Here is a 15,285-nt window from a genome sequence, read left to right as displayed (position 1 = left end):
AGGGAGAGGAAGGAAGGGAAAGGAGGGAGGAAGGAAGGAAGGAAGGAAGGAAGGAAGGAAGGAAGGAAGGAAGGAAGGAGGAAGGAAGGAAGGAAGGAAGGAAGGAAGGAAAGAAGGAAGGAAGGAAGGAAGGAAGGAAGGAAGGAAGGAAGGAAGGGAGGGAGGGAGGGAGGAAAGGGACAACCAAGAAAACCCCATTGATTTCACTCCTTTAATTCATCTCTGTGCTTCTGGAAGCTCTGCTGCCATGATAAATATGTGTGGCTCCCCATACTTCCCACCTCTGCTGCCCTATCCCTTTTTACCAGCAAAGGAACAGATCATGCTGCAGAGCCCATTCTCAGAAGAATGAGTCCACTGTCTGGGTGAGGGGCTTTGAGAGCTTTGAGGGTGTCTCAGACACAATTGGACACGAGAGACAAAAGAAGCAGCTGCAAAAAAAAAAAAAAAAAAAAAAAAAAAAAAGCTCTTTCCCAGAGAGACATGACTTAATGCTTACCACACACATATCAGAGTGGAGGGAGTGGCGTGAAGACCGCAAGAGATGGAGAAGAAGGGGGTGGGGCAGGGAAATCAACCCCACCCCTCAGGCGTGGGGAGCAGGACCAGGCCCCTGCAGGACTAGTTGTGCAAAAGCTAGGGCTTTTGGGGTAACCCTGAGAAAGCTTTGCTCTTTGCTCATATCTTTTATTCTTCCCTTTGTAAAAATGGGAGCTGCTTCCCAGGAATATGTAAAGAGAAAGGAGTGTGTCTTCTACAGAGAAAAATCAGGTGTGCATCTTTCTTTTCCATTTTATCACAGAGTTTATGGGCTTAGAGACTTTCAAGCTCATCTAGTCTTCTCATTTTGAGACAACTGAGGGCCAAGGAAGTCAAAATGACATTGAGGTCACCAGATAATAAATGACTGCATAAGAATTGGAACGCAGGTTTTTTGTTTCTGCTTCTTTCTATTCTATCATTCTAATCTATATTTCCCATTATCTGCTTTGGGGACAAAATGTATTAGATTTGAGATTCCCCAACATGATTTCCACTTGTGCTCTGTGATCCCTAGGGAGAAAAAAAGGATTCAAAATTCAAAGAAAAGGGGGAAAAGCTATGACCAACAACACTGGACTGGGATTTGGGAGAACCTGAATCGGGGGTCTGACCTTTGCCCTTCTGGACAAGTCCTGTGGCCTCCCCCATTCACTATTTTCCTCCTCTGTAAAATTCAATTTTCCAATTTGTATTGTTCAATTGAGGAGGAAAATGAGGGCAGAGGTTTTGATGTCAAATGTAAAGGACCTTGACATCATTTACACACTTCAAAGGAAGAAGTAGCTGCCCTTAGTACGTTAGTAAGAAGGACCAGTTAACTAGGCAGCTGCCAGATGTTCCCTCTCCCTGGCTACGACACCTCAGGTTCTCCTTTCTGCTACCCTATTGTTTATATCAGTCTCTATTGTCTCAGTGTCGATCTCAGCCCTTCACCGCGATGGTGGTAGTTCCAGCTCTGGCCCATAGGATTTCCTGGCTGTTGGAAGGGTAAATGAATGAGGACGGGCTAAGGGCTCAGTCTCATATACATGTTGGCCTTTTGCTAAGCGAAGTCTTGTTCCCTAAGCCCACGGAGATGGGAGCGGTGGGTAAAGGCAGCTGTTTCACAGACGTCCCAACATGGAGCTACGTGTTATAGAGAGTGAGTGGATCACTACGAAGCACTGCTGAAAAAGGCCCAAAGGGGATGTCGGAGCTTTGGTGGTCAATGTATTGTATTGTCATGATGTGACCCAAGCATTTGTTCAGAGTGGTTCAGAAAACCAGCCCAAATTCTGTTGAAACTGGAGAGCTTGTGCACCTCTCAAAGATCTGGGGGAGGGGGCCTCAAATATTAATGGGAAGGGCTCCTCGTCACAATCCACAGGGAACCGAGTGGAATGGTCAGTCTCTCAGCCTCAGTTTCCTCATCTGTAAAATGGGGATAATGATAACACCTATTCCCCCAGAGTTATCGACAGGATTAAATGAGATATTGCCCTATACTTTACCAGTTTGTGATACGTCTCCTGGGATTTCCTGACCTGGTGACATGGAGCATTCCTCCCAAGGCGGTCCCCTGGCTTTGATCTCTCCCCTCCCAGCACTCACCTCTCTACCCAGTTCTTGTAGCTGGGGATGTCCTTGGCGTAGAGCAGTTTGTTGGATGGGGAGTCCTTGCCCAGGCGGTGCTCCGACGTGGAACAGGAATCCATGAATGTCTGAGCCACCACCGACAGGCAGGCATCGGTGATGCTGTTCTTGTGGATGTCGAATACAAACTGGGGGTTCTTGATCATGTTGACCCAGAACCTCAGTGGTAAGCTGCGAGGAGAGAAGAAGGATGGGGATGGGGACGACTTTTAGCAGACCGGATGGTGAGCTTGGGAAGGGGAGGATTCCCTGCATCCCTCCCTCCTTCAATAATTTGTTAGACGGTTTCCCTTGCTACCAGAGGTTGGGCAGGTGTCCCGTCACTTCCATCACATACGTTTTCCCTGACCCTCATCTTTAATAATAAAGGCAGAGAAGGTGGTAGCCACAGCATGTCCCAGGAGGGCTCCTAGAGCAGCCCCTTTTGTCATGTGTATGTGGGGGGGGTGTTTATGTGGCCAGACCCTGGAGAGGCTTCTCTTTGGTGTGCATTTAAGAGTTTTTTGTGTTAATCAACTCATCCTGCACCTTAAGGACATTTCAACATTTGATAAATGGGCTGAGTACGGGAGGTGGGAAGGTTCATGGACATGACTGAAATGATGAATCAACACATAACTTGGACTAGGAATAGAATTAGAAGAATGCGAGTTCCTTCAGAGTGATGTGAATTGCTTGATTCTTTGTATTTGCACCTCCCACGCCTAGCACACATAGAAGGCTCTTAATGGATGCTTGTTGGATGATTGAACATTACTGCATGTTCCGGCCACCATCTGTGATCCCTCATAGCTAACTTTTCTATTCTTCCAACTCTTCGACAATCACAACAACTGGAAAAGATCTAAGAAGCAATCTTGTCCAAATTCTACCTGACCTAAAATATCTTACCCACATCCCAATAAAAAGTCATCCGGCCTTTGTCTGAAGATCTCAAGCTCAAGGACAACCCACTACCTTTCTAGCAATCCATGTCTTCACAACCAGGACGTGAACCAGAATCCTCCGACTTCACACCTGCCGTTCAACATCAGACGACCTCTATTATTTTACGTGTTTATGAGCACATATTACAATGCACATATGATGCGTCTGATGTGTGTGTGTGTACTGTGTCTTCCAGTAGACCATGAGCCTGCCATGGACTTCATCTTATATTTCTCATACTCGATGTTCCAATTCCCCGGGCTTGGAATGTACTCTCTCCTCACTCCCATTTCTCAAAATCCCATTGGTGATCTCCTTCAAGAGTCAGTCCATAAACCTACAAGAGGCCTTTTTAGTTCCGAGGTATGTGTCCTAAGTATTTGGTAATGACTGATAATGGATGGATGTTGTTTGCCTAATAGAACGTAAGCTCACTGAAGGCAGGGCCTGGTTCCTCTTTATCCTCATCCTCAGGCCTAGGGCCTGACATGTAACAAGTGCTTAACAAATGCTCACTGAGTGAGTGGTGGGTAACCCCCCAAAGGGGCTAGCGCGATGCTGCATGAAGGACGGAAGCCAGTCAAGGCAGTTTGTGGCGACTCAGAAAGGCTCCCTGAGAAATCTCTCTCTATTATGGCTGGATGTTTGTCCCTTTTTATGTGCCTGCTGGCCCTCTGAGGCCGGGGAGAGAGCTGAGAAGGTGCCATGTGTAACTCTCCACCTGCTTTCCTCTTCTTCCCTTTGCCATAGTAAAGTTACTTCCTTTAGTACTGTTGGGCAGCCATTGATAGATGATGAAAGTACTGAAGCCTCAGGGCAGAAAAATTCGCGTATCCACAGCAGGACTCTATACTGGTTTTGGATTTTTTTCTTTTTCCTTGACCAGGCTGTTATTCTCACTGCTGGTAATAGCCCCACTCTTTTTATGTGTTTGATCTTAGGACTTAAACTCTGCGAATTCAATTCAACTCTACAAGTGGAATATGTCTCTATTCTTTTGTATCTCTCAGCAGCCAGTACAACACTTGGTATACATATAACAAGTGCTATAGATGCCATAAAATAAGGTAAAAACAACACTGATATGGGATTATCAATCAATCAACAAGCTCCTCTGAGGTCCCTTCCAACTGTAAAATTCTATGTCCATGGTCCTAAACGTTTCTTGAATGCCTGGTGTCTGCGCTGAGCATTGTGACATCCAAATAAGCACATTCTGAGGGGCCATCCTGTTGAGAGGAGAAAGTCCAGGAATGAAAGCCACAGTGACCCTGGGGGGCCATGAAAATTGTTGTCAAGTAGGGAAAATGACTATGGGCTTTCAGAGTTATAGCTGGGTGCCAGATAGATCGGGATCTTTTCCCTTGTCACTTGTCACTGAGACATCATGGCTTTCTTCATCTGATCAAATCAACAAGTATTTATTAACTAAGCCCACCTGGTCAGACGCCATGTTAATCCTATCATGAAAGAGACAATTGTTGGATTGGTAACTGAGAATGGCTCTGAATTCCCCTGCCTAAAATTTCCTTTGTCTCAAGTTCTCCTATTGGGCAAATAGAAGATGCTTCCCAGAGCATCCTGAGAAGGCCGGGGGCTCTGGTTTTGGGCCATTCGCTGCACTGATTTATGGCCAGGGTAGGTGGTAGTAGTTCCTGCCTCCCATTTTTTAAACCAGTTTTGCTGATAGACAAATCCAACAAGTTAGACGCCAGCACCAGAGGCTCCTGCCTAATGAAACATTAGCATATTATTAACATTAGTGAAGGCACTAATCTCTGGCTGATTGCAGCCACTCAGACTAAATGAACAGGAGGTTTATTTAAAAGAAAAAAGGAAAGGGGTGTGTGAAAAGGGGAGTAGGGTGAGGAGGTGAGTTGTAGGATTGGGGGAGGAATGAAAAAAAGATCTCTTTTCAATCAGAGGAAATTAATTCTGTCAATACACAGACATCATAATTCCCAGATGGTTCTGCCCTCCTCACACGCCTCTCCACCACCCCTCAACCCAGGACAATGAGTGATGTGAAACAGAGACAAGGGCCTTTTGAATAGATAACCCAAACATCTCACCGTGGATGGGGAGGGGGTCACCTTGTGTACTCTCTGGGGCGTCAACTGGAGTATGGATAGTCTTTGTGGGAAGTTCCCTTTTCCCCCAAAACTGGGCTATTAACAGACACTCCCCTTGTCATCTATGAATGTGTGCCTAAAATTAGGCTTTTCCTAATAACAGATATAGTATGAAAATATGAATAGTATTCCACAAGCTTGGGTGAAGCCATGGATGGCAGATTCATTGTTTTGCTCCAGACCTACAGTCTGATAAGTATGGCGAGTTCCTGATGTAGAAACGATCCCACATACAAGAAGCTCTGCCAATGTTTTGCTATTGATTATCTTAAAAGAGTTGCCTATTTTAAAAGAGGCCCAAGGTCACCCTGATTATTTGCAGCAGAGTTTGGAGTTGAATCTCGGTTTTTCCGAATGCAGGCTTTGATGACTTTCAGTACAAGATGAATTTTAGAAGTAATGCATCCTGGGTTCTCTCAATCTCAGTGGGATATCCCTTACATCTGGTGTTGGTGGTTAGAAGGAGCAACTATATTCTCCCCTCACTACATCCCTTGCTGCCTCTGTCAGAGACAAAATAGAATCCTAGTAGAATGTCCTTGAGAGCAAGATTTTTTTAATTTTTGTTTTTCTATTCCTAGCCCCTAGCATAGTGTTAAGCACACAGTAGGCTTGTTTTATTGAATTGAATACTGATTCACATTGATCTTGGTCTTAGTGGGACATTTTGGCATGTCATTTAAATGGATTTTATCAGGAAGGTCCAGAAGGATCCTAAGAACAGAGATAAAGAAAAGGTGATAGTAATAAGAAAGAAAATCACATTTATGCTATGCCATTTGGGTTATAAAACACTTTCCTTATAGATTTAGAACTAAGACTCTAGAACATAGGTCAGCTGCTTTTGGGACTAAGCTTGGCATTTCACTGCTATAATTTCCAATCGAAGAAACTCCCTTATATTTTTCATGCAAATCGGGTACTTTCTCTGCATTTGATAGTCTTAGAGAGCACGGGGACGTTGGAGGTTAAGTGATTTCTCTTGGGTCAAGATGCATCAGAAAAAGAACCTGAAGCCAGGTTTTCCTGACTCTAAGAGCAGCTCTCCCTCTCTGTGGTCCTTCGCATCTCAGATCTCTAAGAAGGGCCATGGGATGGGAGGGAAGACTACGGCCTAGGATGAATTAGCCCAGCTATGCCAAAAGGCGGGGCCAGGGAAAGAGCAGCTCTGTAAAAGGCTTCCAGCAAGGAGGTAAACAGTGAATCCAGTTCTCAAAAGGCTATAGATGTCTTTAAGGGCTCTCTAAGGATCTCACCAACTATTACAAAACTACATATGAGTACAAGGAAAAGAAGGCAGCTAGATGGGATAGTAGGTAGATCAGATAACCCTGTTGCCTCAGTTTCCTTTTCTGTAAATCAGCTGGAGAGGGAAATGGCAAACTATTTCAGTGCATTTGCCAAAAAAAAAGCCCAAGTAGAGTCATAAAAAGTTGGACATGACTGAACAAGAAGCAGCAGCACAAGAGAGAGAGAGAGAGGCAGAGGGGAGTCCTGCTCACTACTTAGAAGACTCCACAGTGACATGTAGGAGCCCACCTATATTTGCAGCATGTGTTTTAGCTGCTGTCCCATCTAAGTACCCCTCTCTCCTGCCTCTAGCTTCCTCTCTTCCCCTGACTCAGGCTTTTTGACCCCAGCCTCATCCCAATCCCATTTTTTTCATCCACTCTGGCCTTTCTACTGCCACATTCAAATCCACGAATTTACCCCCATGATGCCAGTGACTCTGATTTGCAGTTCAATGCCATGTAAATATATGACCCTTTCTCTAGTCTTTGGTTTTCTTACTCACTTCTACCTTACTCTGACTTTACATCTGGCTCAGGAATTTCTTTCTATCCCATTTCCTGCTCTCCCCCTTAAAACTCACCCCCTTAAGTCGATGGCCCATTGCACAAGTGACCTCCTGGTTCTTAACTTTCCTCAGGCAGCAGAATCTCTTTCTCCATGATACTACATACGTCCATATCCTGAATTATTTACCATCGGCACTTCCTCACTACTGAGATATTGAACTAGGTATTCCCTGTCCACAACCCCCTTATCATCAACTTTTTCATGTCTGAGTTCCATCTAGGCCTGTTCTTTGCACTCATTTTCAGCTACAAAAAATCACCAACTGATTTTTTTTTCTTTACTCAATGTCCCAGGTGTCAGAGCATTACTGGAAAAAATCAGGGAATTGTGACAGAACTGTACCACTACAAACTCATGATACATAACCTCAACGGGACTTGTTGTCACGTAGCAATTCTTTTCTCATTTCTTATTGATTCCCATAGCAGTCACATCCAATATTCTCCACTGTTCTCATGCCCCCAATTTCAGTTCTCTTTTCTTGTCACCTTTGCCTTTACTGTTGGGTGGGATGTGGGGTTTGGGGAACAAACGGATCAATTTACCTTCAATCTTACAAGGAATATTAAATTTATCCCAGTTTAATAAAGAAGCTTTTTTTCCCAAGCTCCTCCTTCCCCTTCTATTCTTCCTTTTTTTTCACCTTAAAATATTTTTCTCTACATGCATCTCTCCATTCTTTCTCTCATAGAAAAAGAAGTTTCTCCTCCTTTCTAATGTTTAATCCTATCACTCTCTCTCTCTCTCTCTCTCTCTCTCTCTCTCTCTCTCTCTCTCTCTCTCTCTCTCTCTCTCTCTCTCTCTCTCTCTCTCTCTCGATGTCTTTTGTTTTTATATCACCTTCAGTTCAGGATACATTTCTCCCCTTCACCTTACCAAGTGAGCCACCTATATTTTCAGTCCTATCTTTTCTTAACTCTTCTGGGTTCTTGAACCATTAATCATTCCTCTTTTCTCTAGCATCATTCATTTATTTAACAAACATTTAGACTGTACCAGGTATGGTATTGTATATTTTCATTCGTTCTTTCACCACTGGATCCTTTCCCTCTATCTATAAACATGAACTGAGTCCCTTACAGTCAGAAGTGCTTGGCTTGATCCTGATCCCTTTATTTCTCCCATCTTTCCTTTCACGACTCATTTTTTTAAAAACAGTGTGCCTCCATTTTCTCTTTGCTTATCCTGCCCTCCACCACTCCCATAAAAGGGAATACCAATGGCCTTCTAAGTATTCTGTCTACTGACTTTTTCTCAGTTGTCCTTGATCACTCTAAACATTCTGGACTGTTATCATCTGCTTCAAATTTACTCCTCTCACGGTCTTTATGATATAAAGCCATGAAGTCATCTTCTAGGGAAGGTCTGGCGGAACTGACCAAATAAAGACTCCTTGAAGTGGAAGCTAGAGCCTAAGAGTAGATTTTACAATTTTTGCTCGAGCTAGTTTCAAATATCCACCATCTCTGTTCTTGATCTTAAACATTTCCTGACTTATAAGAGCTTTATGGCGAGAGCTGTATGGTATGCATTACACACTCAGGCACATGCCCTCTGACTCTGAATACAAGGATAGTGCACAGCCCCAAGGAGGGGGACATCTTTTCAAAGGAAGGAAAGGTCAGGGTAATGGAGAGGAAGAGAGTGTCTCTTAGGTCGAAGTCTGCCCGGGTGCCTTTAAAGGCTTTAAGGTAACTAGCAGATTCTCTTTGAAGACAGGATTTGAGGGAAGAGAAGAAAGCAGATTCTTGGATGGACAGCCAAAGATTATTACTGGTAGGCATTTAGGGAGTAAGGAAATGGATAAATGATTGACAGCATGAGAGCAAAGAGCAGAAAAAGGCAATAGAGAGACGCACACCATAAGTGACCTTCTTAAAAGTAGCCTTGCTCAAGAAGATGAGAACAGAAGGACAGGCCCCCGGTGCCCTGAGGGGCTCGGATTCACAATTAAGTGAGCAATTGTCCCAGCCTCTCCTGTCCACTCACCAATTGCTCTTCCAGGTGTGCCGGACGTGGGGATCATGAATGCCATGCTTGTCTGCCTGTTCATCCAGGAAATCAAACATGTACTTGATTGCTAGGGGCAGAGCAGATCCCCTGTGGGCAGTGCTGAAGATGGTCTCAAAGAGGTCGTCCACAAACTTCTGCAGAGTGCCCTGTTGGCATGGGATGGGAGCAAGAAGGGAAGAGAGGAGAAACAAGAGTCAGCATGACTAGCTCCAGGGAGCTCCGAGGAAGACCCACCCCAAGTCTGCTCAGACAGATGGAAGTAGGGAGCGGGTATGGCAGCGTCAGTCCTAAGGTACTGGGGCAAAATTGGGCAGACCCTTATGGAGAACGGCTTGGGCCGCCTTCTGATGTCTCTTCTCACCGACCCTCTGTCGGATTCAGGACATCTTATCCCAGGGGTCTCTCTGCACAGGCTGCATCTGTCCTGGCTCTAGAACACCAGTGTTTGGTATAAATGAATCTCCCTGGGCCCACAATGGAATTGATTTAGCACCCTTTGGCGGGTGTTATTCAAGTATTTCTCAAAAATGCTAATGAACTTGGTCAGAACAGACAATCTGCTGGTTTAATTTGGGCATTATTCACACTTGCTAATGAATAGTTGGATTTTTTGTTGTTGTGTTTTTTTTTTCATTCCATAATATAACCAGCCAGTCTGTTGAACAAGGGGGTGCAGAGTCAGTCTCAGGAGAGAGGGCCGGAAGATTGGGAGGACCTGGATTAATTTGATTCAGTCCAATAGGAAAGCGGGGCCAAGGTCAGTAATATTAACAACTCACACTTCCCTCGTGCTTCAGAGGTTTGCTGTACTTTACTTACAGCAGTGGAGTGCAGATCGAGTCAAGGGACCGGAGATTTAGAGCTGCAACGAACCTCAGAAATAATCTAACCAAACCTCTTCATTTTAAAGAGTATCAAAGTGAGGACTGGGGAACTTAAGTGATTTGCCCAAAGTCCCACAGGTAGTAAGTAAAAGGGCCAAAATCTAATGCTGCCCTTCCAGCCCCAAATCCGGAGCTCTTGCCACCGAACTACAGCCCCCAGATATTATCGTCCCTCTTTTAGAGTGGGCAAAGTGGGGCTCAGAGAGAAGAAATGGCTTGTTTGTGGTCAAAGGAAGCAGGCGAGAGGAAAAAAATTCCCCTACAGAGACATCTGAGGTGGCAAAGCTGAAGGATCTGTAGGAGACGTTAGTGTGTGTATGTGTGTGTGTGCGTGTCTGTGTGTGTGTGTTTGTGTGTGTGTGTTTGTGTGTGGGTGTTTGTGTGTGTGTGTGTGTGTGGGTGTTTGTGTGTGTGTGTTTGTGTGTGTGTATTTGTGTGTGTGTGCGTTTGTGTGTATTTGTGTGTGTGTGCGTTTGTGTGTGTGTATTTGTGTGTGTGTGTGTTTGTGTGTATTTGTGTGTGTGTGTTTGTGTGTGTGTATTTGTGTGTGTGTGTGTGTTTGTGTGTGGGTGTTAGTGTGTGTATGTGTGTGTGTGCGTGTCTGTGTGTGTGTGTTTGTGTGTGTGTGTTTGTGTGTGGGTGTTTGTGTGTGTGTGTGTGTGTGTGGGTGTTTGTGTGTGGGTGTTTGTGTGTGGGTGTTTGTGTGTGTGTGTGTGTGTGGGTGTTTGTGTGTGTGTGTTTGTGTGTGGGTGTTTGTGTGTGTGTGTGTGTGTGTCTGTGTGTGTGTCTGTGTGTGTGTGTTTGTGTGTGTGTTTGTGTGTGTGTATTTGTGTGTGTGTGCGTTTGTGTGTGGGTGTTTGTGTGTGGGTGTTTGTGTGTGTATGTGTGTTTGTGTGTGTGTGTGTGTGTGTGTGTGTGTGTGTGTGTGTGTGTGTGGTGGGGCAGACATCTCGTTATTATGGGAACCCGTGCTCTCAGCCTCACTCCAGCCCCATACCTTGGTGGCCAGGAGCCGGGTCAGGTAGATCTCAGACACCATCTTGCTTCCCCGGTCACCCTCCTTCTGATCCCCGTGTTCGTGATTCTTCACGAGGTGCCACATCTTGACCCCACTCTCCAGGTCAGGCGTGATCATGGGGGTGCGGGAACGGAGGCTGTCGGGGCTCCCCGTGTACCGGATCATATTTTCTGCCAACGAAACCACCTCGAACTCATAAGATTTCTCATCCCCCCTCTCTGTTTGATCGTTTGTTACTCTCTAGGAGCGGGCTCTGCTGTCGTGGATAATCTGACAGAAATCCTGGGGGTACAACCGGCTGTAACTTTTATAGCCCCGGCTACTGCATCTCGACAATGTTTTTATTCCTTTTCTTTGTTATTTTTGGCTTATCTTATTGCCCCTTTGTGGTAACAATTTCATTTCAATGTAATTTCAACCCTGCCGACTCTTCCTGATGCCATTTGGGGTTTTCTTCACAAAAGCTCATTTTCCAGCTCATTTTACAGATGAGGAAACTGAGGCAGACAAGGTTAAATTACTTTCCCCAAGGAAATTTCAACTCAAGCTTTCTTGACTCCGGCCCAGCGTGCTTGCCACTGGCCATATCCTTCTTGCCTCTGTAGTGTTTCCCCCCATAGCACCCAGCACAGAGCTTTAAACATAGTAAGCAATTTGTAAAAATGCCCTGAATGCACCTCTGTGTTTGTTCATGACCTTCCCTCCACCTTTCTCTTTACCATTTCTCAGGCTTCACCTATTTCAAGGCCTGATTTAAAATTCACTCCCAATACAATTTGGTCATATTCATTCTACTTCTTTTTTCAATGCTCCCTTTGCACTGAGCAACAACAGGAGCAGCAACAGCAACAACAATTACATTTAATCATGCTTTTAAAAATGCTTTCATATACACCAGTGCATATACATTATCGCACTGATGGAGCCTCATGACTTGAGGCAGGAAGCTTCTGGCATTAAGAGCCCTATTTACAGATGAGAAGGTTGTGTTCCACATACATATAAAATCGCTGTGTATTCTATATACATATATGTGTATATAATTTTATATATATAGTTATAGTTATTTTCATATTGTGTTGTCTATTTTTGTATCCCCATTGCTTACCACAATGCTTTCTTGGCACAGGGAAAGAGTTTAATAAATGCAGGCTGACTGACTGACCGACGGACAGCATCGCCAAGCTGAGGGGCTGAGCCAGGATTCAGACTCACCTCTTCCTCCTATTCCATGCTTATGCAGGTTGGGTGTTTTTCTCACTTTTTGCTTCATAAGACTTTTCAAGTTTAATTTCTCTACGCTCAGAATCTCTGATTAGCTCATGAAAGCTTCAAGAGCAATTGCTGGTATCTCTGAACAAAAAGTGGAAGGCTCTAATCTTCTCCCAAACTCTCCATTGTCTTTTCCCTCGTCACTCCTCCCTTGGCCCTCCATAACATTTCCCCTCTCTGTCCGGCTCCACCCATAATTGCTCCTGATTCTCTGGGATGGAAGTCTCTGCTAGGTCTCCCGCTTCCCATCAGGGTTAGGAGCTGAACCCAGTAATTATGCTCCTGTTCCCCGGCGGCCAGACTGAATGGCTCAGCTTGAGCCCTCTGGTCCTGGGGGCCTTGGATCTGCCAGTCATGTCGCAGCCGTGCTGTCTTCTTGACAACCCCTGCTCAGGGCAGCAGCCTCATCTCCCCGGGAGGATGAGCCCTTACCGTATTTGCTTGCTGACGTCCTGGAGACGGTGGAGTTATTCACTGCATTATAAGCTGTAACTTGCTTGGAGACTAAAGCCACCACTGAGCCATCTGGTACCTAGAGTGGAAAGGTGTCTGATGAGGTAGGCGTGAAAATGTCAGCCCCACCATGGAGCCAGGTTGAATGGGATCACAGACAACGAACGAAAAGGGACTTATTTTTCTTACTCACTATATTGTGGAGGATCAGGGTCACAATTCTGGGGTAAAGCCCTCTAGTCTAACCCCCTTCATTTTGTTCAGTCATTTCCCTCATTCTGTGACCCCTTTGGGGTTTTCTTGGTAAAGACGTAGGAGGGGTTTTGTCCTTTTCAACTCCAGCTCATTTTACAGATGAGAAAAGTGAGTCAAAAAGGATTAACTGACCTGTCCAAGGTCACACAGCTAAGTATCTGAGGCCCTATTTGCATTTTCTTTTTTTTAAAACTAAAGCTTTTAATTTACAAACATATACATGGATAATTTTTCAACATTGACCCTTGCAAAACCTTGGGTTCCAAATTTTCCTCTCCTTTCCCCACCCCATCCCCTAGATGGCAAGTAATCCGATATATGTTAAACATGTTAAACAATATGTTAAATCCAATCTTACAGCACAAGAAAAATCAGATCAAAAAGGAAAAAAATGAGAAAACAAAATGCAAGGGAACAACAAAAAGAGTGGAAACGCCGTGTTGTGAGGCCCTATTGAACTCACAAAGATGGATCTTCCTGACTCTAGGCCCTGGGCTCCCTCGCTGCTCTTCCTCCTTCATTTTACAGATGACATAATAGAAGCCCCCTGATTCTCAGATTCCAAAACCACTTCTCTATCTACTGTGTCTTCCTGCCTCTCACAAATTAAGATGAAGAAGCCCTTGGAGCAAGGGACAACAATGGCTTTTGGAAACCGTGTGGAATAATGGAAAGAGCACTGGACTTTGGATTCAGAAGATCTGGTCTGGGCCCCAGCTCTCCTACTTACTCTCTCTATTACCTCAGTCAGTGGTTGCCTCGGTAAAAGAGAGGGTTAGGCTAGGTGAACTCAAAAGTCATCACACCTCTGTCGCACTGAATGATGGGCTGGATTTGGAGTGAGAGGATCTGAGTTCAAATCTTGGCTCTTCCACTGACTGTGACCTTAGGCAAGCCATGCAAGTCTTTCTTGGGGTGGGGGGAGACTGGAATAGATAGAGGGCCTCTAATGTTGCTTCTGCCTTTAAGTCTATGTCCAGCAAAATCAGGATACTTGATTCAGAGCTCAGGTATTTAGGAAAGGCAGAGATTTACCTTTTTTAAGGGAGAACCCTAGATTTCAAGAGACACAGAGAGAGATGTGCAGTGCAAACTCTTCTATTTGCCCTTCACTGCTCATACCACCTAAGGCCGGCACCTTGCGGGAGCATCTTTTGTTACTTTTGTTGTTTGACCTTCCTTCTTGAAGAGACAGCAGGCAGATGATCTGGAGGGCAGTGCAAGGTCACCAGCCTCACGTCCTCCTCCAAGATCAGGACAATTAGGGATGCTGATCGCAGAGGGAGAGCTTGTCCTTTCTAAGCCAAGGTCAGGTCTCAGTTTGAGACTCGACAGCCCATTTCGTGATGAAAGAACCTTTTGTTATCGAACTGCAATGCAGATAACCACTTCTGCCTAAAAATCGCCAGATCAGCTTAGTCCCTTTAGTCCCTTGTCCGGGCTCCTGCAGAGAGGTTGAGTGCCTCAATCTTGGGGTTCTATGGGGGCACTGCCACTGACACTAGTAGAGAGTGCCAGCAAATGGACTTAAGGTCTGCTTCTCAAGACCAGAAGAGCTGTATAATGCCGGAACATCTACAGATTCCAGCATGGAGCTTCTCGGCTCACCTGACCTTTCCTCCTCCTTACCTGGTAATGGGCCAATGTGTTGAGTCTCTTCCAATCGTTCTCGATCTTTGTGGTGATATCTTCATCTTGTAGGATCATCCTAGCCCCACTTCCTTGTCGCCACTCTGTTGGGGAAAGAGATGCTGTTTCAGGGGGTCCAATGTACATAACCAAGGTGGTATTTCAGGAGGTTCTGAGGGACGTAACAAAAGTCTGGGGACCCTCCTGTACACACCAGCCCTAGTGTATTACTCATATATACAGATAATTATGGATGCAAACAGCAGCAAGTGATGGCATAAGCAGCCATATGCTCTAATCCCTCGCACTTCACAGTTCCCTTCATAGCCCGGGGACAGGATGGAAAGGATACTGTTTATGAGTTGGGAGAAGTGGGTTTGATTCTTGCCCCTGACACCAATTAATAGTCTGACTTCAGACACAATTATTTTTAAATCATGAATATTTATCAAAATTTTTTATTTTTACATCCTCTAGATGCTTCCTGTATCCTTCCCCATCTCACTTCTCAGATAGCCATAACTTATGACAAAGGATATTTTTACAAGAGGGAAAAAAATTGACATCATGTGCAATGAAGGGCAGTGTCTTCTTATGTCTATTCTTTGGGACCAAGTTTGTTCCTTATACTTTACATTCTGCTTGGAATGTTTATTGTAGGAAGATA

At 44.9% G+C, this 15,285-nt stretch overlaps 1 protein-coding gene across 1 annotated transcript in view; it reads right to left on the bottom strand.

Moving 5' to 3' along the window:
- Nucleotides 1-15,285, bottom strand: part of PLXNA4 (plexin A4) — a 627,987-nt gene that overhangs the window by 21,665 nt on the left and 591,037 nt on the right. Inside the window, exons 23-27 of the mRNA XM_074269561.1 lie at nucleotides 14,619-14,722; nucleotides 12,714-12,813; nucleotides 10,989-11,179; nucleotides 9,084-9,253; nucleotides 2,134-2,346 (exon numbers count right to left, since the gene is read on the bottom strand). Of these exons, the coding sequence (XP_074125662.1) occupies nucleotides 2,134-2,346; nucleotides 9,084-9,253; nucleotides 10,989-11,179; nucleotides 12,714-12,813; nucleotides 14,619-14,722 (778 nt within the window). The remainder of the gene's footprint in view (nucleotides 1-2,133; nucleotides 2,347-9,083; nucleotides 9,254-10,988; nucleotides 11,180-12,713; nucleotides 12,814-14,618; nucleotides 14,723-15,285) is intronic.

The sequence above is a fragment of the Sminthopsis crassicaudata genome, chromosome 5, assembly GCF_048593235.1.
Source record: "Sminthopsis crassicaudata isolate SCR6 chromosome 5, ASM4859323v1, whole genome shotgun sequence".
Classification (NCBI taxonomy): Eukaryota; Metazoa; Chordata; class Mammalia; order Dasyuromorphia; family Dasyuridae; genus Sminthopsis; species Sminthopsis crassicaudata.
Note: the sequence above shows the minus strand (reverse complement) of the source record. Positions and strands in the feature narration are given on the sequence as shown.